Genomic DNA, 24,017 nt, shown 5'->3' on the forward strand with positions numbered 1-24,017 from the left:
CACACACACACACACACACACACACACACACACACACACACACACACACACACACACACACACACACACATTCTCTCTTTCCTCAAACACACAGACACACACACACCACTTTAATCTCGCCCTTTTAAATGAAGTACAGAGACACTCGCACACTGGAAGTTGCACTGCTCACTTAAATTGGAAACAAGTTTTTATAACGGGCCACAAGAATTTCTCTCTTAAAAACTGCCCATACCGCTTTAATTAAAAAATAAAAGTCAATAATTATTCAAATAAATACAAATTAACAGCAGTGGTAGAGATTAAGTTAGCGTAGCAAAAGCCACACTAAAAAAACACTCCATTTCAAGTCCCACTACCGCGTTCAACATTTGACTATTGTAAAAGTATCATCAGCACAATTTTTTGAAAGGTTTTCAAAATAAAAGTAGTAATTATGCTGAACGGCCGTTGTGTGAATAAATATGTATATATGTATATATATAGTTTATTATATACTAATGTGATCTATAATGATGCATCGTATTTAGAAGTTGACCATTATTTTGTAAAATCTTGCAATCTAATAGTGCAGTAATTAAAGCTGTGTGTTAACTGCAGTTGAGCAAATAAGTACATGTTTAGTAGATGAGTAGAAGGAAATGCTCATGTAAAGAACCTTAAAATCTAACTTGAGTACAGTAGCAAATTTCCTTTAAACGCAGAAAATAACCAGATTTACTCATTTAAAAAAGTTTGTCTCACTGAAATTAAGTAAAGTCCTTCAGACTGCTGACACAATCCTTGTTGCTGAGTACGACGCAAGTAATGTCAGATTGTATAAACTGGTTTGTCCTGCTTCAACTGTTCAAAGTGTTGACACAACCACGGATGGACACACACACACACACACACCCCAATAAACAGAGGGGACAAATGGAGGGGTGTGAAAATCCACCACTGCCTTAACACCACATCGACAGAGACCTCTTCCTCTCCTCCCTCCTTCACCTCCTCAACATCCCCCCTCTTAATCTCTGGCACTCGCACTTTTCTGTAACCCTGCTTCTTCTTCTAGTCCTCCTTCTTGTTCATCTGAGAGGAATGTGTCAGTTTGACCACATCATTCCCTGCGTCTTTCCATCCACTGCCACACTAGCTCCTTGAAAATGTCTCTTCTCTGTGTTTCGGTTGCTTTGGCTTTTTCTCCGTTTCTCCCTCCGTGTATGTGCCTGTTCTGTTTGTGAGAACAAACGAGGCTGTGTAAGCAAACGCAGTCTGTTTCCACTATTTTCAGCTTTGACTGGAAATTTTTATACAAAGCCAAGCGCTTCGGAGAACCCCAAAAAAAGATTTTTCAAATCACAGAAGCCTTAATTAGAATACAAAATTAGAATCTCAAATAATATAAATCACAGAGTACTCATGCTTTGTATATATAAAATTCATTTTTTTTAACAGCTGAGCAAGTAGAGATGAAAACCATATCACAAGACTTTTAAACAAAATGAGAACAGAAAGATTATCTTTTAAAGCCTCAAAGCACATTTAAGCAAATTTAAATTTCAGGCTTATGTCTAAAACAAACCTTCTTCTGGAAACTCGGACAAACTCTCCATCATCGGCTATTTTCAATCAAAAACATCCAAGTGAATCTGAACAAGAATTTGATTTAAAAAGAGAAGAAAAAGAGGAAAAGGGGAATAAGTGTTAAGAACTAGAAGAAGAGGAAGTTCAGTGAGAGGATGAAGAAGAAGCATGGGTGAAGGAGGCGATCGGACACTTACAGAGACGCAGGAACCGAGAGCATCGCGACAACCGAGGCTGGAGAGCACACACACTGGCAACTCACACACACTCCGCTCCGCAGAGAGACTACTTTTTGACACACACACACAACACACACAGGAAACACACACACACACACACACACACACGGAATGGAAGATACCCCTCTATAGCTCACACACATATATCGACATACGAACGCATACACGCACACACACACACGGCCAGAGACACAGTGATGGAGTGCATTACTGGAAAGCAAGAGTTTTAAGCGCTCTCCTCCTAAGTCATTGTAATCCCTGCATTTATCTCCATACATTCTGCTTTTCGGTGTAATCCTTTACATTTTTAATTCCTCCTTGCTGTTGTTATCTTTTCTTTTCTCTTCTCAACCACTTTTCTGGATTGAACGTTTCTATTAAAAACACATTTTTGTCACATTTAAAATGTGTTCTTAATTCAAAGAAATCCTCCCTCGCCCCCAACCCCACGACCCCAGTTTATCTCGGAACAAAAGATTAGTTTCATCTGGCAAAACAGAGCGCTACTTTAATGCAATAAAAGTCAAGTAGGAGAAGGACGTGTTTGCGTATGTTAGTATTAAAACGCCGGGTATTATAACATAATCTGGCTCTCACAGCATTAGCATCAAACAGCCATTATTCCACAGGCAAAAGCCACTTGTGTTGACAGTGTCGGAAAAGGGCAAGGTTAGAAGGTTGGCATCTCTAAATGAAGCGGGCCCGCACAAACATCAGAGGGGCACAGTGAGATTACCATTAGCATAAGGCAAGAAAACAACAACAACTACCATGCAGCTTGACAAAAGATTATTGAGGGGGTTGCATGTATTGAATTTGGATTAAGTGAAAAATAAATCACAAATAGTTAAATGTCAAAAGATGAGGCTGAGTAGGAGGGCATTGTGCAAACATCACAAATTTGGTTTGAAAAAGTTCTCTTGGCTGTTTTGTTGTCTTCAAAAATGAAGGAATTCTCTATATCGTTTTGACTTGTTGTAAGCACCAGGCTGATAAAGTACGTCACGTATAAATATATAACGTATAAATAGCTCGTAGAGTAAAGCAGAAGTTAATAAAGTGAATACAGTTGTGGTGAGCGCAGTGGAGATGAGAAGAGAGGGGATCACACGTTCTGACTTTGACACAAACACACATCTCAAGTGTCTCTTTCCCACACACAAACACACACACACACACAAACACACAAACACATATTCACACACACACACACACACACACACACACACACACGTGCGCATGCACAACCAAAAAAATAGTTTTAAGCACTTTGTCTATGGAGATATTGAACTGAATCAACAACTTCAGTCAGGAGGGACAGTGGAAGAAAAGAGGGACGGTTCTGTTACTTCTGGGAAAAAACATGCATGAACACACACACACACACACACATAAAAATGCCTGCTTCGCCCCGACTTTGCATATGGTATCTCTTTCAAAAGAATAGGAGTCAATCATCAACTCTCATTTACCATCTCTGACACTGACAGACACACACACACACACACACACACACTCTCCAGCCTCAAACTGACTCGCTGACTTGCTGAGACACTTACATGCTTTACACACACACACACACACACACCGAGTCTTCTCTTCACACACATGTCATTCTACTTTCTAGCCCCATTTTCCTTGCCCTCCCTAGCTCTGTCCCGCTTCATCCTGTCCTCCGTCTTTGTCATCTCCACATAAATGTGCATATGTGTGTGTGTGTATGTGTGTGTGTGTAAGAAAGCGTCACGTACCTGTTACACTCCTGAGGTAGCTCAGGCTCAGTGAGCATGCTGGAGTAAGGGTCCGTGTCTCTTGTCAACAACAACATAAAACAGTCCCACAAATGCTCAGATGAACAAGGTTAGTCTCCCCAAAACAAAACGGGATAGAAGTGATCCTTCAACCTCTCTCACACACTGCCTATTCGCGTTCTCTCTCTCTCTCTCTCTCTCTCTCTGTGTGTTCCTCTCTGTCTCTCTACTCACACACTTTCAGCCTTACACCCTCTCTCTCTCTCTCTCTCTCTCTCTCTCTCTCTGTCCCTCCTCTTCTCCCTCCCTAGCTGTAAGCTGTGAGATCTAGGCTCAGCTCTTAAAGGGCCAGCAGCAGAGCCTCTTACTGTGTTGCCTTGTGTGTGTGTGTGTGTGTGTGTGTGTGTGTGTGTGTGTGTGTGTGTGTGTGTGTGTGAGCAAAGGGGAGGGGCCATTTGACCATAGGGATCATCACTCTGAGTGCAAATGCACAGTGCTGCCCCCTTCCTCAAGTCCATCTCTCTCTCTCTCTCTCTCTCTCTCTCTCTCATTCACACACACACACACACACACACACACACACACACACACTTGTTTTTCACACAGACAACACTCACAGATCATGTAGACACACTTCAGGAGGACCACAGCAAGCCCTGATGCACTTTATCATGCAACGTGAAGCAAATTAATCAATCAGTTCAACCACAGTAAACTATTTGAAACACAAGCACATGCACTTTTCTGTCTGTTCCATTTTCTCTGCTTTTATACTTTTATGTTTATGGTTACTATGGGATTTTAGTTGTAATATATGTTATCCTCTAACACAAACATAAATTCTTTGAATTCAGAGGTAAATACTAGTTTCCTGCAGCTTTTTGCTTCTTTTGGGTTGAGGTTGACACGTGGTGGTGTTGCAAAATTGGTTATTTTGTCAGGCCAGCAGTTCGAAACCCAATTATATTCCCCAATGACTCCACTTTAGGATCCTCGGACCAGCAGAGATAAACTCTGAAGAAGAATTATGTTTAGTGTCTTTTCTATGACTCATTAATGTTGTTCCAAAGATAGCTCACATTAAAACTTCTACTGTATTTTATTATAGGTCCCATGACATGGTGCTTTTTGGATGGTTTTATATAGACCTTAGTGGTCCCCTAATACCATATCTGAAGTCTCTTTCCCAAAATGCAGCCTTGGTGCAGAATTAGAGCCACTAGAGCCAAAAAAATATTTTAATTTGCACAATTGGGACAAAGAAAAGAGAAGCTAAAAGTAATACTTTTCACTACATATTTAAAATACTTTAGAGATCGCTCGTGCTTAATTGGTTAACTGGTGTTGTTCCAGGCTCTTTTACTTTGGTTCCACTATGTTAGTAAAGTGAAGCTGTATCATGCTTTTCACATGATTGGCTTCGCTAACAGAATAAAGTAACAGATCAGTGGACGTAAAACAAGCCTTGACACAGGATTAATACGAGGTATCCTGAGCTTGAAGCAATTATGTTCTCTCTGTGGCAGCTAAGTGCCCGGCTACAATGTCCCAAAAAAGTTCAATCACATCCCGGATGCATTCAAATCCTAACAATGCATCTCTAAATGTTATTTACATTTTACGGATTGGCATTTGGATCATACAATAATGTTTGGAGAGATCTTGAATTCATGTTAGAAGAAACATTGAAACTGTATTAGCACTATATCGGTCTATCTTGAAATAAATTGTACTTTATAACTCCAGTAATTTCAGCCTATATTGATTCATCATTCCATGTTCATCTTTTCTTTCCCTCCTACCAGCCCCACGTTTAAATAAAGGATGATTTGTAGCCAATAGTTTAAATAGAATATGTAATTATGATTTTTCAATGTCATTCGGTATTAATTCAGAACAACGACAAGGACCAGCCTTGAAGGTATAATGCACATCATCCAGCCAATCAGAATGACTTTTTTTTCCCATGACCATTGTATGACAAATGAGATGTAAATAACATGTTTAACAGACTTTCTGTTTTCTTTTTGGTGCAGCAAGAAGAAGCAGATATTTGAGTCTCCAACATGGAACAGTTTTGTTCATGTACAAGAAGACAGCTGAACACTTTGAAAAGAACATATGCTGAAGCTCACATGCATGAATGAACACACACAAAGACACACACTCACAAAATACACAAACTGACTGAAACCCTCACCAATCACTTACAGCCACTGTGTCCTCAGGTGTACAGTGAGGAGAAAAAAGTATCTGATATTCTGCTGATTTTGTACATTTGCCCACTGACAAAGAAATGATCAGTCTATAATTTTAATGGTAGATTTACTTAAACAGTGAGAGATTTTAACACATGTTAAAAATGTTATAAATTGCATTTTAACGAGGGAAATATGTATTTGACCCCTCTGCAAAACATGATTTAGTACTTGGTGGCAAAACCCCTGTTGAAGACCACAGAGGTCAGACGTTTCTTGTAGTTGGCCACCAGGTCTGCACACATCTCCGGAGGATTTTGTCCCACTCCTCTTTGCAGATCTTCTCCAAGTCATTAAGGTTTCAAGGTTGATGTTTGGCCACTCGAACCTTCAGCTCCCTCCACAGAGTTTCTATGGTATTAAGGTCTGGAGACATGTTAGGCCACTCCAGGACCTTAATGTGCTTTTTCTTGAGCCACTCCTTTGTTGCCTTGGCCGTGTATTTTGGGTCATTTTCATGCTGGAATACCCATCCACGACCCATGTTAAAGGCCCTGGCTGAGGGAAGGAGGTTCTGACCCAAGATTTGACATGGCCTCGTCCATCGTCCCTTTGATGGGGTGAAGTTGTCCTGTCCCCTTAGCAGAAAAACAACCCCTAAGCATAATGTGTCCACCTCCATGCTGGATGGTGGGGATGGTGTTCTTGGGGTCATAGGTAGCCTTTCTCCTCCAAACACGGAGAGTTGAATTGATGCCAAATAGCTCCATTTTGGTCTCATCTGACCACAACACTTTCACCCAGTTGTCCTCGGAATCATTCAGATGTTCATTGGCAAACTTCAGATGGGCGTGTATATGAGCAGGGGGACCTTGCAGACGCTGCAGGATTTCAGTCCTTCACGGCGTAGTGTGTTACCAATTGTTTTTCTTGGTGACTATGGTCCCAGTTGCCTTGAGATTATTGACAAGATCCTCCTGTGTTGTTCTGGGCTGACTCCTCACTGTTCTCATGATCATTGTAACTCCACGAGGTGAGATCTTGCATGGAGCAAGGGAGCGAGGGAGATTGACAGTTCTTTTGTGTTTCTTCCATTTGCGAATAATCGCACCAACTGTTGTCACCTTCTCACCAAGCTGCTTGGCAATGGTCTTGTAGCCCATTCCAGACTTGTGTAGGTCTACAATCTTGTCCCTGACATCCTTGGAGAGCTCTTTGGTCTTGGCCATGGTGGAGAGTTTGGAATATGATTGGTTGATTGCTTCTGTGGACAGGTGTATTTTATACAGGTAACAAACTGAGATTAGGAGCACTCCCTCTAAGAGTGTGCTCCTAATCTCAGTTTGTTACCGGTATAAAAGACGACTGGGAGCCAGAAATCTTTCCGATTGAGAGGGGGTCAAATACTTATTTTTCTCATTAAAATGCAAATCAATTTATAACATTTTTGACATGCGTTTTTCTGGATTTTCTTGTTGTTATTCTGACTCTCACTGTTCAAATAAATCCTCCATTAAAGTGCGTGTGTGTGTGCGCGTGTGTGTGTGGCATGCTGCTTTCAGCCCTTAGTGCTGTCAGTCACTATTAGGGGTGTGTGGTCTACATGTCACACATACGGCCAATCCAGCTATTGTTCTGGAGAGCACAGAGAAAAGCAGAGCTGACAGACTGCCACTTCTATGATACTTTAACACACACAATCAGACATTGACACACACACACACACACACACACACACACACACACACACACACACACGAAGAAGTAGAGAAAGCATGCCCCCTGTCACTGTATCTACTGCACCATCTCACAAACACGCACACACACACACACACACGCACCTTAATGGAGGATTTATTTAGTGCCAGTTCTATTTTATTTATTTTTTACATTAAGTAAAACCCTTAACAGCATCTGATAACATTACAGAGGGGACCATACTCATCGTCTGGTGTTTGTTGCATTCAAAGACCTGCCAAAGTGGTAGGTACTAGAGATGTACTTTCTTTTAAGATTTGGACCGCAGTATGTTTTTTTTTTAAATGAGATATTCTTTCAAGAGCAACTGAGGCTGTGAGTATCATGGGAAATGAACTTGAACTAATGTGACCTGATCCTTTAATTGGGTAGGAAAACATCTCTCTCTACTACATGCATAGAGATACATTCACATAAAACCATTAGGCAGACTGTTAAAGATATCAATTACCACCTTTAAAATTGCTATGATGTATATAAGTTGGTATTCATACAGTCCATGTGTATGCATACACACACGGACAAAGTACACGTGCCTGCTCTTTATAAGACAGCAATATGAGTAAGTCAATGTCAACAACAATCTGTGGCATTAGTTTTCTATTTACCTAATGTAATTCATGGTCAAATGGAGAGAATACAGTGGGAAACTGTGCTCGGATTGGAAACTCTCCTTGCCCCCGTAAACAGCTGCAAAACCAATTATAACCTCATTTGTGCATTACAGAAACTTAATTTCTCTATTATGCGGCTGATGGTCAACATAGCGGAGCAGCGCTGACTCCCCTCCCCGCGACAAACAGCTGAGTGAATGAGCCTTGTGTTTGTCATATTTTGAATAGATGTTTATGTTGTTGCCATTCACACATTTGGTATGGCTAATAGCCGCTTTCAGACTTTACTTTGCCATGAACTTAGCCGTAAGTCAATCTGACTTGACAATGGCTTATATAGTAGACAATAATTCAGAGGATGCATAAGATAATGCAACAGTGAACATACCTAAACATTTCTAATGAGCTTGTATAATCAGCCTGAGGTCAGGGTTTTCTCATGAAGCCATGTTGCAAAGAAAGAGTGTTTAAAAAGCATAGACAGGCCTTATGAAGGGGAAGACATGGAAACAAGTTCTCTCGGAGTAACCAGCCTCTCAGATGTAAGCCATTGTCTACTGTTAAAACACGTAGCTGAGGAATATGAATGAACAAGGCCACCAAGGTGTATTCTGTTCTCGATGAGGGAACAAGTGACATGGAAATGAAAAAGGCCTGTTTCGCTGAAACAAAAGGGGCCGGTTAAGTGATTCATAGGTTCATAATGTGAGATGTGTTTTTTGAAAGGGCGAGAGGGGGGTGACATGAGACAGCTGCTTGTACAAGGACAGGCTAGGAAATACAAACACACACCGTTGGTTACATTTTCCTGTGGCGGGCCGACGCCACAAAAGAAGTGGTAGTTACTGAATGTAATGTTAACTTCAACTCTATGAGCCTGGTAAGAAAGATGCAGCTCATAACCAATTTATCATAGTGTTAAAAAATGCGGCGCCACTTTAAGACATTTCACAGACAAGACGTTTGTAAAACGGACCTGCTGATGCACATTCAACCCGCGCTTGACCCGTTCAAATGAGTCAGCCGTCACTCTGTCACTGTTAGTACAGACTTCAGTCTGCAGCGTAGTTCATAAACGTCCCTGATAAACCACAAAATTGTAGAGTGTAAATTCACGTATCACTTCTACACTTCTGTCCATCCTCAAAATCTCTCTCTCTCATCATTACAGGGAAGCTAATAATATAATATGCAGAAAAAAACTGATAAAAAACAAAGAAAATCCTCTTATCCATCACAAATACTTGTGAACGTTGCCCCAACGCACCGTCTCGTTCCGCAGGAAACACTGCACACGCACACACACACGCACACACACACACACACACACAAACGATGAAACAGACTATCACAGAGAGTCAGGAACAAAAAATACCCAGAAGTAACAGCAAATATTCACAATGGTGTAAGAACACGCACACACACACACACACACTCATGTTCAATAAGACACTCTCTCATTCACCAACATAGGAAAAAACACACGGGACAAGCAAGCATGTAAGCACACCACACACACATACATAGAGTCCATCACAATGAAACCGTTGATGGGAGGCCCCTGTGTCGGGACCCTAACAGCTGTAGTGCATTAGGGGCCGACCATGTGCAGGGGCAGGGAGAGACCGGCAGTAAACAATCCCAAAGCCCCAAAGCCTGAAGAAACACACACACACACACACACACACACACACACACACACACACACACTCACACCGCTACATATTATGCAAATGCAGAGACACATGTTGATCACAATGTGCCATATCAGTAGCTATGGACCTGAGAGGGATTTCTGTAGAAGACCAAGATCACATCTAGAAAATGACAGTTTGCATTTAAATCACAGAGAAATGAGCACGCTAGGACTTTTGAATTGAATTTTTGAATATTGCCGCGCCATGAATCTAAATTCTAAGACAGAGCAGCCCAAAATCTGGCAATATTATTTTGAATTTCAATCGTAGACATTTACCATGAGATGAAAACGGTCAGCATTTGCGTTATGAATGATGTTGATATTGATGATAGATTATTCAGCCCGCTATCCAAAAGATTTAGCTTCATATTGTATGAAGCCGCAGCACACAATTGACACCCAGTGCTGATGTTCAGTACTAGTGCAGAAAGACGTGAGCCAATTACTGTACGTAGCAAGGCGAGGCTGTCGAGGGTTGGAGCGATGGATGGTTGTGTGCCAGGGCTTGTGTCACAGATGACCAATTTAAGTTGTCTTTTTGATACATATAACAATACTCTCACCACTACTTTAACCATACGGTAGTTACCATATACAGATATTGATATGGTCCTAATCAGTCCTCTTAATTAAACAACAGAATATAGCATTGCGATTTCTTTATTTAGTTTAGGAAAATGCACGTTATTCAATATTTCTTTAAATGCACAACTGGTAGCCAGTCGGCTAATTTTCAACTGTAGTCCTAGTAACCCAACATGCATGTCTTTATGGTGGGAAGAAACCATACTCCCCCGCAAACATGGGGATAACATGAAAACTCCACACAGAAAGGCCTGGACCGCCCTGGGTTCAAACCCAGAACCTTCTTGCTGTGCGGCAGAAGTGCTAACCATTAAGCCACAGTGCTCCAACAGTGTATATATGGTAATCTAACATTAACCACGTTTACCACGCAAGCACTTGCTAAAGTGGAGGGGCAGCCTCAAAAAAGCAGTTACCAAAACAGTTCTGTCGATGAGAATATAAATCTAGGTGGAGAGCTAATATCCTGAAAACTAAACAAGAAATAAAACTGATTAATTGAACATTAACCTTCTGCAGAATGGTTTAATATCAACATTGTGTTCGGTGATAGGGACCCTGCAGTGGTGCACCCTCAGGATAAGCTACCAGTGGAATAACAGTGGACTGAATAAACACAGTCACAGTTACAGTTACACCCACAGCAGCTAGGTCATGCCAGCATTGATAGATTATTGACACAGAGACACTACAATGGAAAGAAAGCCAGGAGGAAAACTTGACTATGTCAAGTGAAGAGACGGTAGGGCTGCACGATCATGGCCAAAATGATAGTTACGATTATTTTGATCAATATTGTGATCATGATTATTTGTTGATTTGAACCAAAACTAACTTTATTGTCACATAGGCTCAGAGAGACGGCTGACTCATTATGAACGGGTCCAGCACAGGCCAAAAGGCGGATACACACGTTGTGTGTATGAAATGTCTGTATCGTCACTGCGCTGCATTTTTATGAACTATGATATTCTTGCCATGGGTCACATCTCTTGCAGGTCCAGCAGCTCCGTCTCGCATGCTGTTACTCTACGAACTGATGTTAGTTGCATTCAGTAACTTCTTCTGTGTTCTTCGCCATGGCCACCGCAATAGCAGAGTTACCCGCGGAAACACTGGTACAAATACAGGTTTGCCCCTCATATTTAATAATATACAACTGTGTTAATAACAATTAAAACTGTAGACAAATGTCAGAAGTGTGGGCCGGAGTTGTGTGGCAGGGCTGCGTGGAGAGTAAGACGAGAGAGAGTAGAGGAGAGATCCAAACACAGGCACGGCTTTACAGAAGAAATGGGTTGTGTAATGCAAAATTAAACCATATCCATATAACAACCTTGCAAAGGGTGCTAGGACATTATGTGCACCGGTGCGTCCTAGAGAAAAAATATTACTTGCACCCTAGAGCCTGTGAGCTAACAGAAGCTAACAGAAGCTAACTAGCACCGCCACCGCACTGCAAGTCGCTCACTGCTGTTGTCTGAATGACACAGACGGGACAAGATGTTGCGTTTACTGGTAAACTGGTAAACTTTGAGACCGACGTACAACTGACTGCTATCTGTTGAATTTTCCTTCCGTTACTCTGTTCTCTGTGACTGTCTACATCGATAACCTGAGCTGCGCGATGCAGGGAACAACTGACCGGCTCATGAGCAGACAGGGGTTTACGGAGTGGTAGATGCGCTCTGCAAAAAAAACAGAGCGTTCTATGAAATTGCTCGATCACGCAAATTTGATCGTGGGATGTCAAAATCGTAATCGTGAATAAAATTTGATCAATTGTGCAGCCTTAAGAGGCGCCTTATTTCAATCAACAAGTCAACATATATACCCCAAACCAAAATGCTTTTAAAACATGCAGGAAAAACGTAGATCTAAATATAGTTGTGGTGTCTTACGGTACCCTAAAAACCTATGTTTTTGACATTGTATCAGATATCAAATTCTAGGCTACATCCTAGGACAGTCTTTCAAAAATATCAGATATGATCAACAATTTAGAATTGAGCATGAAGGCTTGTGGTGTGAATGCTACTTTTTTTTTTTTCCTTCAGTCTCTCGCTCGCAGCTCGTCTCAGTCTCAGGGTGGGTTCATATATCAATACCTCTGGCATCTTTTCTTCCCTCGCTCTTCTTTCCTGGGAGAGGAGAGGCCAGCGTGGAGAGGCACTAGCCCCTGTGAAGTGGCTTTATCGTGGGGAGACACATGCAGGCAAAGGACCCCGTCTGAAGGCTGAGTGGCAGGCGGCAGAAACCATTAAGATAGAGCCGCTATCTCTTGCTGCCAGGGCCCTTCTTAATACACGCGGGGGCTTGGGCCGCTCTCATCCACACCCTCACACACACCTTCTATCCCTGTGGTACTTGAACAGACACGCGGTGACATGGATGTAGACATGTGCACGTTAATTTACACTTATAAGCAACTCTGTCTCTGGTTGTCCATAGTGGACCATAATGGTGGACGTAGCATCCGTGATGTCACCCATTGTTTTGTGTACCGCCGTATTAAAGCCTCGAGTTTGGCGATACAGGTGTTGCCATCTTTTTATGTAACCGAATGTGAGGATGACGCCACCAACCCAGTGTTGCAATGGCTAAGCCAAACATCAAAGAGGGAAGGTTTTCAACCCTAAGCAGATTTTTTTTTTTATAATATCAATATGTTGCCCAGGCCTAGCGACCAAATGTTACAATGAAATTTGATGAAGTGAAAACACACATTGAGAGGGTCAAAGTTCAAGATTAACATGTATCCACGCCCCTAAAGAGTCCCTTGCTTTATCGTCAATTTAAATGAACACCATGCTGTATTGAAGAAGACTTTAAAGCAGCAATTGAGGGCCATAGACTCATTATGTTAATGTTTATTGAAGTTATTAATCAAAGCAGAAGTAGGGTCAGGACACCCTTGAAAAGGAGATATTTAATCTCAGTTAGTTAAATAAAAGTAACTAAATTTTTTCTGCATTGGCTTCACTTTTCAGGCTTTTGTCCATTATTTTTATAGTCTAGGGTGTCTGATGTCTGTTCCACCTCCAAAACCCATGATCTCATACACAGAAAACTGGGCAGGTAGACAGGTAGAGACCAAAAGGCAAATTGCTCTCTGCTACTTATACCACCAGTAGGGTTGTGTCAGTAATGTGACATAAAGTGCACACCAGATAAACTCTTTTAAGGACATCCAGGTATGAAGAGAACTACGCCTAATATACCTATAGACGGTATTCCTAACTTAGCTATCAGGGATTTCAGATAGACGATTTTCTTTCTGTCTTGCTTGACAGACGGCATTTTATCCTCCCTTTGTTTGTCTAACTTGCAGACAGTCCTGATCAAGGTTACTGGATATGGACTGCAGTGTGTGCGGTGCTTCCACAGCGAGTGCGCTGCTCCAACCGCCGTGGCAAACACTGTAAACAAAGCTGTTTTCTTCCCCGACAACGGCTGCGTGGAAAATTAATTAACGATCTGTACTCTTTGTGCGCATCTTAACTCACTCCTAATTAGCTGGATTTTCCCCCTCCTTTTCTCTTGAAAACATCAAGTCAGTTAATTACGGCTGAGGGGAAAAATAGACTGTTACTGGTGTCACTTATTTATTAGTAATCTTTGGTGCTGTGAGTGAGCGAGCGGCTGGAGCAGACAATGCGAGAAGTGAATGAAAGGGAGTCTGTGTCACAGCAGGGTTAATGAAACACTAGCCTGAGAAGAGAAATAAAAAATAAATTTAAAAAGTGAATGATTTACAAAACAAAAAAAAATGACCAGTCCAGTCTTCTTGGAAACACACACACACACACACACACATGCAAACGAAGACAACAAAAAGTGTTCATACACGAGCGCACAAACACACAAATACACTGCAATTAAAAAAAAAAAAAAAAACTGACTGAGACTTTTCCTTGAACTTTTCCTCTCTCTTGAATTAACAGTAAACTAAAGCCTTTGACTGACTAAAACCAATCTGCAGTGAGAAAGGAATGAGAATAATTGAAATATCTCAAAGCAGTGAGGATGAATGGCAGAAAGAGACAGACATGGACTTCATCCACCAAGCAGCCACTTTTGTAAGACGGTTAGATACATGACGGTGCAAGGTGACATTTCCATTAATAGCAGGTTAAAGCAATACTTGATGCTCATTGGAAGCAATGTGAGGTTCAGTCTTGCTCAGGAAGGGCACCACAAGCGAGTGACAATTCAAGAACTTCAATAACTAAAAAGACCTTGGTGTTGACCACATTGATTAGATTTTTAGGGAGAGAGTCCTGAAAATAGCAGCCAACTGGATTACCCTAGGGAACCCTAGACAGGGTGGTGGTAGGGGGGTGGAGGGGTGAAGCGGCAAAGCAGCACGGACTGGAACGAGAGGAGAGAGAAGAAAGATTACATGGTTTAAATTAAAGTGTTTCGATGACCAGAAAGCCAGTGAACAAATCCCAGTGAAATCATTGGCTAATAACTGAGAGGTTGAGCACCAAAGGGATGACAAACTAGAATGATAGTTATCTTCTTGCATGCACTCTCTGCTCGACCAGCTCCGACTGGGGGATCCAGAGGCGTTCCCAGGCCAGGTTGGAGATATAATCCCTCCACCTAGTCCCGGGTCTTCCCCGGGGCCTCCTTCGACAAACACAACAAACCACCCAAAAAGAATTCTTACAGGGCAAGAATTATTATAAAACTGTCCTATTTAAACATCCGTCAAAGTGTACAGACCAACTTGCTGGTTCACAGTTATGATTTTGTTGTGAAATGAGTTAACATAACCATTACCATACCATTTCAGGTACTCTCATTTAGAGCTGGGCAATGTATCAATATTAAATCGATATCATGATATGAGACTAGATATCGTCTTAGATTTTGAATATTGTAATATGGCCTAAGGGTGGTGTCCTTTACTGGTTTTGAAGGTTTTTCCCACATTATATCCACATTGCTGATGATTATTTATCTAAAATCTAAGTGTGACCATGTTTTGTTAAAGCACTAATTGTCAACCCTCGAATATTGCCGTAATATCGATATTGAGATATTTGGTCAAGAATATTATGATATCCGATTTTTTCCACCTATTGTCCAGCTCTACTCTCATTTCACTTTTCCCGCCAAATGAAGTGCTTTACATAATCCGGCTAAACGGCTGTTGCTTATTTACAACCCCCTGACACCTTTTGTTCCTTTTCCCATCAATTCCCCATCAATCTTTACCCTGAAACAAACTCAACCATCCGCCAATTCTTGTCTGTTTCAAATGTCAGCAACGGCGAACCTTAACCCTAGAGCCAAGCTCCAATACTTCTGTGTTAACATCTGAACAGCTACTCACGCCGCAAACCATGTCAAACCTTTAATTTAACTATTACATGAATCTAGATATACATGGTAATTAAGTTATTTTGGTGAATATAAGGAGTGGGGGTTTGCCGGGGAAGAAGGAGTTTTTAAAAAAGGTTTTTGATCCCTTGTGCCGTCCAGGACAATAGACAAATAATTTCCTGGTCACCACGGATTCTTTCCCTTGACAGAAGTCAACCAAAAGTTGATTTCTGGTCTCATTATATCCCAGAGATAGGGGCTAGCAAAACATTTTTAAATATAAAAACACAGCAAATTATCACTTTGAGACTCCCTGAGCTTTGTTCTTATCCCCAGGAGCTGATTTCTCTCTCTACCTCTTCATCTCCCTCTTCCTCCTCCATCACAGTTGCTATCTCTCTCCCTCTTTTCTCATTCTTCCCCTTTTTTCCATCCCCTAGCCCCCCTCCGGTCCCCCTCCACCTCAAAGCTGTCAGGATGCTGCCTGCTTTTGGTCTGAAGCTGAATGGGGGGATTTGGCACCATTCCCCCTCTCCGCTCTCACTGCAGCCCGCTTTTTCTTCTTAAGAGCACACATGTTTATGCACCAAATCTCTGTACTTTGTGTTGCTCCACGTCAAGGCACAAGCTCAACCCTGGATTGATGCGCCCAGGCAGCCCCCTGTGGTCTTGCTCTGAGGGAGAAGGGTGATGACTGAGAGAACAGAGAGAGAGAGAGAGAGAGAGAGAAAGAATCTAGAGTGAAGAGGAAATGATTTTATGATTTTCTACACAGGCTTTGTGGTCCTGGAAGGCTGTTTATGTGTTTTTAAGTCAATTGGTGAGAACAAGAGGAGAGGAGATTGTGCTATCTGCTGCCTGAGGCCTTTGCTGAGCCTATATATTTAAGCCCCCTCTGTTCCTTGCTTAACAATAACGCCTACTAGTTTTAATTTAATTCTGTCATTTCTCTATTTTTTTTTTTTTTTTAACTAAATAATCCACTTCCATTTTCTATGTCACAGCTGGAGAAATAAATCTAATCTTATCGCACAGCAGACTGGGTGTGAGGTTTGACACTTAAGAGTTTTTCTTTCTTTTCCTCTTTTTCATCTTCAAAGCCATGTGTGATAAAGAACAATACAGACAGAAGTGTGTGTGTGTGTGTGTGTGTGTGTGTGTGTGTGTGTGTGTGTGTGTGTGTGTGTAGTTTACAGAAGGGCAGTAAGTGCATGGGACATGCATGGAAGCGTATTTTTCTACGTGTGCAGCCGTGCATGTTTGTGTGATGGTGGAGCGAGTGGGATTTAAGAACATAAAAAAGATGCCAAAGTGGTGACAAAATGAATGAAGGGTATGAAATATGAGTCAAAACTAGTTAAGGATTCTGAGAGAAAAAGAAAAGGGAACAAGAGAAAAAGAACAGCTCTGCTTGAGGTTTAAGGCTAGTAGCCAGTTGGCCTGTGGCCACTCCAGATGTGGCCAGCTTCCTAAACATCTTACAACCCAGCAGCCTGCGTTAAGCAGCACGGAGCCTACACCCACACACCGTCATTACCAGACCACAACTCCTCACCTTTTATAGAAGCTATTTACATCAGATTTCTATATTGGTTCAATGTGTGTAGCCAGCACAGAAGCCTGTGTTTGTGTGCTCTTAGTTTGACCTACGACCATGAAACATCCCCACAGGGATGTGGCGCGATAATAAACTGCTTTTTATGTTGTTTGATTGTATTTTGTTCACTGTATTCTTTCTGTGTGTTACTGACTTCTTAATTAGGTGTATTTAACACTTTAGGCTATGCAGAACAGAGATGTCTTTTCACACCTTGGTATGTGACGAGGGTCAATTTCACACCTTGAGTGGACGTTTCACATGCTCCATGTGCTATGTAATGATTTTGCCCTTTTCCATTGCATTTTTTGTCATATTTGGCTTTTTTTGATGATCTTTTCCGCTCATCAAAATGATCTGCTCATCTGTAAAATGAACCAGAGCGAGAAGATCCTATCATAATACTATTTCACATTGTAATATTTTTGTAATCCATTGCAAGATTGTGTGCTGCTGCATGTCCCTGTGTGTGCACAGCGCGCGTGCGCACGAGCCTAGGCGCATTTCACCAATGCGCTGTTAAAATAACGATGAAATGCTGTTTTATTGACTTTAGACCAGGTTTTAGTTGGTCAATGGCGCGATTATTTTCAACTGCCTCAAGATAGCAATACGCCAAGAATTCACCTGAACACACCTCCCTGTAAGACCAGTGCCATGGACGCACAGATGGACACAGGCGCTTCTGTTTTTTAAACGACATTGGGGCTGGACTGGAAATTCGAGAACTTTGTTGGTCTTAAACTAGCAATGACATTTGGGTGTAAGATAGGGTCTTGTGGAATGACAGGTAACTCACTGATTGGACCGTTTCGGCAACTTTCATCTTAAATCACCATCGTCGCTACACAGACCCTCATGGGATAAAAACCATATTACACTTTATTGCGCCTTATGTGTACTTTATGTCCTTTGTTGTCACATGAAGCAGACCAGGAAATAACTGATAATGAATAGTATTAGTCAAATCTACAAATCGCCCTTACTTTATGAATAATGAGAACCAGACAGAAACAGGATTACAAAATGAAGCATGATACATTCCTGTTTAACTTGTTTCTTTTTTGGAACGATTGAACTTAACCCACAAATTGCAGATCACTTATTAGATTGCTTCCTTAACAGTTCACAGCCAAAAAGATGGATTTAATAGAAGTTTTTCTACATTTTTATTAATTAATTAATTTATGATTCATGGTGAAATCACATATCAACTCTAATAAAAATCGGCTGTTCTGTTTTGCTTTCATACCAAAGACACACTGCACAAAAGACCGCTTGAAAGCCAACCAAAACCCTAGTCTCAACCCGGTTGTTTAGTTTGTTGTGTACTACAGTTCGATCGACAGTTTAAACAGCCCCAGAGGTAAAACCCCCCCGCAACAAACAGGTTAGGTGTGCAAAAATACATGCATAATGCATGACTATCTTAACACAGTTCAATCCTTCATGTGCCTGTGTACGTTTAACATAAGAGTGTTAAGAAATACATGTCTTAGATTCTTTTCCTTACATCCAAGCACTTCTACTTATGATCCATCTTTTACCCACAGGAATACCACCAGGGCACTGTGGCTTTAACCCTTAACTCTAACTATTGGCTTCTTCTAATGTGGGCGCTTGTGGAGTTGTTGACACTTAACCAGCTGCTGCTCTCTTCGACTCCCTATGGACTGCAGCTTCAAGTCTGATGATATATATAAAATATATGCCAGCATACACTGTGCACAATATGCTCCTACATTTGTTTGAATTAAAGGAGAATTATCTTACAAGTCTTACATTAGATGGCATTGCCTGCACTTTCTTTGCAGTATTCTGTACACAGGGCCACCTTATGTTGTTGGCCCCTAGCATGTCAATTCTTCATTTTTATCTAAACCAAAAAATGTATGAGTGTGTTTGTTGTGGCAACCCCCCACCACCCCCCCCCCCCCCCAAGCTCTCCTTTTCTCACTGTGGGAACACACTGGCACACAGATGGTTAAGCCCACCCTTGTGATGAGTGAGAAGGGTGGGAGGTGGGTGGGGGGGGTTGCTGCAGATGGCACAGAGGGCATCGCCAATCAGCCTACATGAACGCACACACACAAACACACACACACACACACACACAACCACACACAGAAATAAAGAGGATAAGAGAACACACATAGGTAATGAATATGGATAGAAGGTATAGGTGGGTGAGTCCTGTACCTCTGGGCGCGTTGTGTGCTGTGTACTTGCAATGGCTGGCGTTGATCTAGCGTGGCACACAAAGCCCTGGCATCTCGCTGGCACCTCTGCCCACGCCATGCCACACTGAGAGGCACGGCGAGGCCTGCCAGAGGGCCCTGGCAACACAGTATGTGTGCCTCTGACTTTGTCTACATGTATATAAATGTGTGTTTCTATGAACTATGTCTAATGTTAATGTGCATTGCTGATCAGTACCTCAATTCCTAAATACGTGTGACAGGGTGCAATATGTATAGTAGGCTGCATTTGAAGGTGTGTGTGTGTGTGTGTCTAAGTATGCATATACTATGACCCAACCAAACACTGTACACTCCCACCCATGCCAGCAGAAAAACACCGGTTCCCCTCTCTCATTAGGAAGACCCTACCCAATGTCTCTAATGGCTTAGCCTTTGATATGCAATGACGACTAATTCCCCCATGTGTTCCACTCTCTGCAGACAGCGCAGTCATTAGACCATGGACAAGGACACATACACACGCCGTTGTGTTTGCGCAGGAATCTAATCATTTAACCCATCCAGAGGTTCTAATTCTCATCTGTCTTCACCTTACTTTATGAACTGTCTACCGGGGGACTCACTCCCCTCACTTGTAATGTAAATAGAACAATATTTACATAAAAACATTTGAATTTATCATTAAAAATATCGCTCTTCTTGATGTGGAATGCTCTTTACGGCAATAAGGTGAAGCCTAATTTGCTCGCTGCACTGTTTGTCTTGTATGCATAAGTTATTTTGACATCAATCTCACAGTGTAATGAGGCATAGAAATCCAAACACTCAAATACACCTACTGTTTTTTAAAAGTGAGGACAAACAGTATGCGAGCAGCAATGCAAGAGGCTACCTTTGTTGTTGCAAATATCACAAGTTCTCATTGAAAGTAAATGGCCTGGACCTTCCAAAATGTGAATGTTGAACCTTTCAAAGTGTCTCTGCCCAATATTAATACTTTTCAAGGGCTTTTGTGGGAAGTATTGGTTTGTATACTTGGATACAAACATCAATGCAGAAATAGTCCTCAGGTATTTTACCCTTATGGTAGGAGGACAAGGTGGATTTACATTGAAGTAACATCACCAAAAACATTTACATAAGTGCTTTACACCAAAACACACATAACACATGCTAAACTAACATTTCATGTCAATCACTGTCAGTTTTACTGTGTCCTCACCTCTGTCATTACCTATTGATTTATTTCCTTTTCTTTCTCCTCTCATCTCTTCCCTCTCTTTCTAATCCAACCCCATTGCCAGGCTCTGACTTTTGTTTAAATATTGTACATAGTAAATATTGTTTATGTGTCATCTGTTTTATCTGTCTGTAAGTAAGCTCAGTTGGTAGAGCAGGCACAAACATATAGAAGTTTACTCCTAGACGCAGCGGCCGCAGGTTGGACACCAACCTGCGCCCCTTTGCTGCATAACCCCCCCTCTCTCCTTTCATGTCTTCAACTATCCTGTGGGAAAAAAGGCCTAAATAGCCCCGAAAATTATCTTTAAAAAAAACAAAACACTGCCTTCCGTATGTCTATCCCTCCACCCACAGTCCTCACTTCACTTTAAACGGATGTGTAACCCTCATCTTCTTGTCTCCTTCTTTCTCTCTTTTGTTTGACCCTTTTCCTACTCCCACCCTCTTCTCAACTTGTCTTTTCCTCTTCCCCCCTCCCTCTTCTACCCAAGCCCAGTCCTGTTATTACTCCATTACTGCGTCCTCAGTTCATTCTGTAGCTATTAACCTGGTGAACAGCCTCACCCCTGCTGACCCCAGCCAGCTAATACAGCTTACACACACTCAAAATCAGCTGGCTGTATTGGCACACGTCCCTGCTCACGTCTGCCATCCCTAACCTTCGTTTTAGAAATCCTTCCTAATCAGCCTCTGTCTGTGAAAGCCTGTGGCAGTGTTTTTTTTTCATGGGGAGGAAGAAGTGAAAGTAGTGGAGGACTTCTGCATACAGAAACGGGCCTAGGCTGTGTCACTAATGTCGAGACATTGAACATCGAGATCAAGAGTTCACCGAAGTAGTGAGGGGATCAAAGTTACATAAACAAATGAAATATTAAATCTAAATTCATCAATCTAAATCTAAATTCGACCAACAGAATACGTGTTGCAGAGTTCCTTATTATTAAAAGGAATAGAACTACAAGATGAGTAAATCTTGCTACGCGGTAAGTGAAGTGATGGTCTATCTGTTGAATAGTGACGCCGACTCAGAAAAGGGGCAGCGATTAGCAGAGGACTTGGAAGGGCTTTTGTTTGATACTGGCAAACGTCCTGGAAATGTGGCCATTAAAGTTGGACACTAGCGACGGTTGCCACGGTTACCACTAATCACCACTGCGTCAGTAGGTGAGGGTGAGAAGCCAAGGCTCCGGTCAGATGTGGAGCAGTGCTCTGTGATGGACCAGGCAAGATGAGAGCGGGCAGACAGATTCTTGATGGTTGAAGGTGGTCACGGAATTGTACGGAGGCGGAGACTGGGAGGCGGTCGTGTGGTGAAATCTATTGGGCCACCCTCACTGCCACTCCACATTTTTGCTCAACAGTCACCAACTGCATAGCTTGAATGCAGAAGCTAATGCCACCTCAAAAGGAAGTTTTGCCTGTGTTATAATACCCATACTACCATATTATTTAGTATGCCAGAATAAGATTCAATATGTTCCTATACATAGCATGTCAAATGCAGCATGCTTAAGATACCAGGATGTCCTACTGCATCCGGTTGGATTTTGCAAACTACAAGCCAGCATGCTTTTCTGGCTATTTTGACCCACAGTCCTTTAGCGCTTTTAAGGGCAGCTGCAGTACGTGTACAAGTGTGTTTCATGTGACATGGTTGCTATTTTAAGGTTATTTAGACATCCAACACTGAAAAACCTGGAAGCAACCAGCAGCTGTGCATACATCTGATAAGCAGTAGCATTTTAAAGGTTCAATCAACCTCTGAGGAAATGATTTATCCCCCAAAGGACATCCTGGAGATTCACTCTGCTCTCTATTTAAAGAAAGTGCTGCATTGAAACTTCAGAAAAAATAGCCAATACCTAGGCAAAGCTGGACTCCCTGCTAAACAGTTTGATCTTGCTTAAGCTGCCAGTTAACACTGTCAGAAGTGCTTGTTAGACGGTTGAGTAGCCTCGGAAGCCCCCTCCCCCCCACATCTTTGTACTAATGTACTCAAGGAGAGACTGTTAGAAAATGTGTGCCTGTTATCACCATATTTAAATGATAATGCTTCTCCCTTTTGAGTGTGGTCTTTGAAAATGTATATCGTACAAACTAGTTTATGCAGCTTATTGTCAAAGACACCTGGTCAAGCAATCAGGGCGCACAGTTGACAGTAAGTCTGATGTGTGATTGTATATCATACCATAGAATGCATCTTAAATGGGTTATTTTGGTCAAATGAGAGTTCTGCAGCAGAGAAAGCGTTATGACCCAGTGCCTCTAGAATATCCAGTACAACAGACTGGGTAAGAACTGGCACAATGGCTGTGTAATATTGTTGTCCAATGACCCAGGGGTGATTTTGCACTAAAACAGTGTTTGTTTGTGTGTGTGTGTGTGTTTATGTGTGTGTGTAGGCCTTTTTCCTTAGTCGGCATGTTTGTTCACATGCGCATAACCGCATGTGTGTGTACATGTGTGAATCCACAACAGTTAAGTGAGTGACTGCATTAAAAGGGTTGTTGGGGAGCCCAGCCTGCTCACTGCCCGTAATAATGAGGATGCTTTCTGTCTTCAGTTCAATCAGTGCTACCGGCTCTCTGAGACGGGAAAGCCTAGCAGATGCACAGCACGTAGCAGATGTGTGCTATTGGAGTGACATCTGAAAGTAAAACTCTTGAGCCGTTTTACGACATTATGTGCTGCTGTTTAGATGCCCGCGATATCCTGGCTCCAAGCAACGATGGCAACTTGGGAAACAAGAAAAGCGCTGTAAAAAAAAAAAAGAGGGGAGAGAAAAGGAAAAAGGCGAGGCAAAAAAAGGGAGGAAATCTTTGGCAAGGGCCTCATCTTTGCAGTGATTTGGAGAGAGATGACATGCAAAATTAGAGAGTAGCGTTTCGCCCTCTCCACTTTGACTACACATTAAACGCAACAGGGAGAAATGTTTCCCCACGAAGATAAATGGCGAGCAGGGCACGCCGCGGCCCCAAAACAACACAGATTACCTTGTCTGTGCGCTTTCGGAATCCGTTAGGATTTTCAAGCTGTTTGATTAAAGTTTTGTCGCTTCCCTTTTCAGATGCAGGTACATATAACTTTCCAACTGTTCAGTTCCAACTTTTCAAAAGCCCAATATGAAAAAGAAAGTCTTTTTTTTTCTTTTTTCTTCAATTAACTCTCAGCCAATCAAAAACAAGTCCTTGGCCAAAAAGACAGACAAAATACATACAAAGCATTTGTGT

The 24,017-nt window shown here is 41.9% G+C and overlaps 1 protein-coding gene across 11 annotated transcripts in view; it reads right to left on the reverse strand.

Moving 5' to 3' along the window:
• Positions 1–24,017, reverse strand: part of sox5 (SRY-box transcription factor 5) — a 182,276-nt gene that overhangs the window by 79,330 nt on the left and 78,929 nt on the right. For 2 of the 11 annotated variants that reach the window (XM_034863665.1, XM_034863660.1), the window contains exon 1: positions 1,767–2,065. The exons of 1 other annotated variant lie outside the window; for it this stretch is intronic. In XM_034863665.1, the coding sequence (XP_034719556.1) occupies positions 1,767–1,951 (185 nt within the window). In that variant the 5' untranslated portion in view covers positions 1,952–2,065. Of the gene's footprint in view, positions 1–1,766; positions 2,079–3,559; positions 3,827–24,017 lie in introns of those variants that run through there. 8 more of the 11 variants (XM_034863667.1, XM_034863666.1, XM_034863669.1 and 5 more) reach the window with 8 other exon arrangements.

Source organism: Etheostoma cragini, chromosome 23 (assembly GCF_013103735.1).
Source record: "Etheostoma cragini isolate CJK2018 chromosome 23, CSU_Ecrag_1.0, whole genome shotgun sequence".
NCBI classification, from domain to species: domain Eukaryota; kingdom Metazoa; phylum Chordata; class Actinopteri; order Perciformes; family Percidae; genus Etheostoma; species Etheostoma cragini.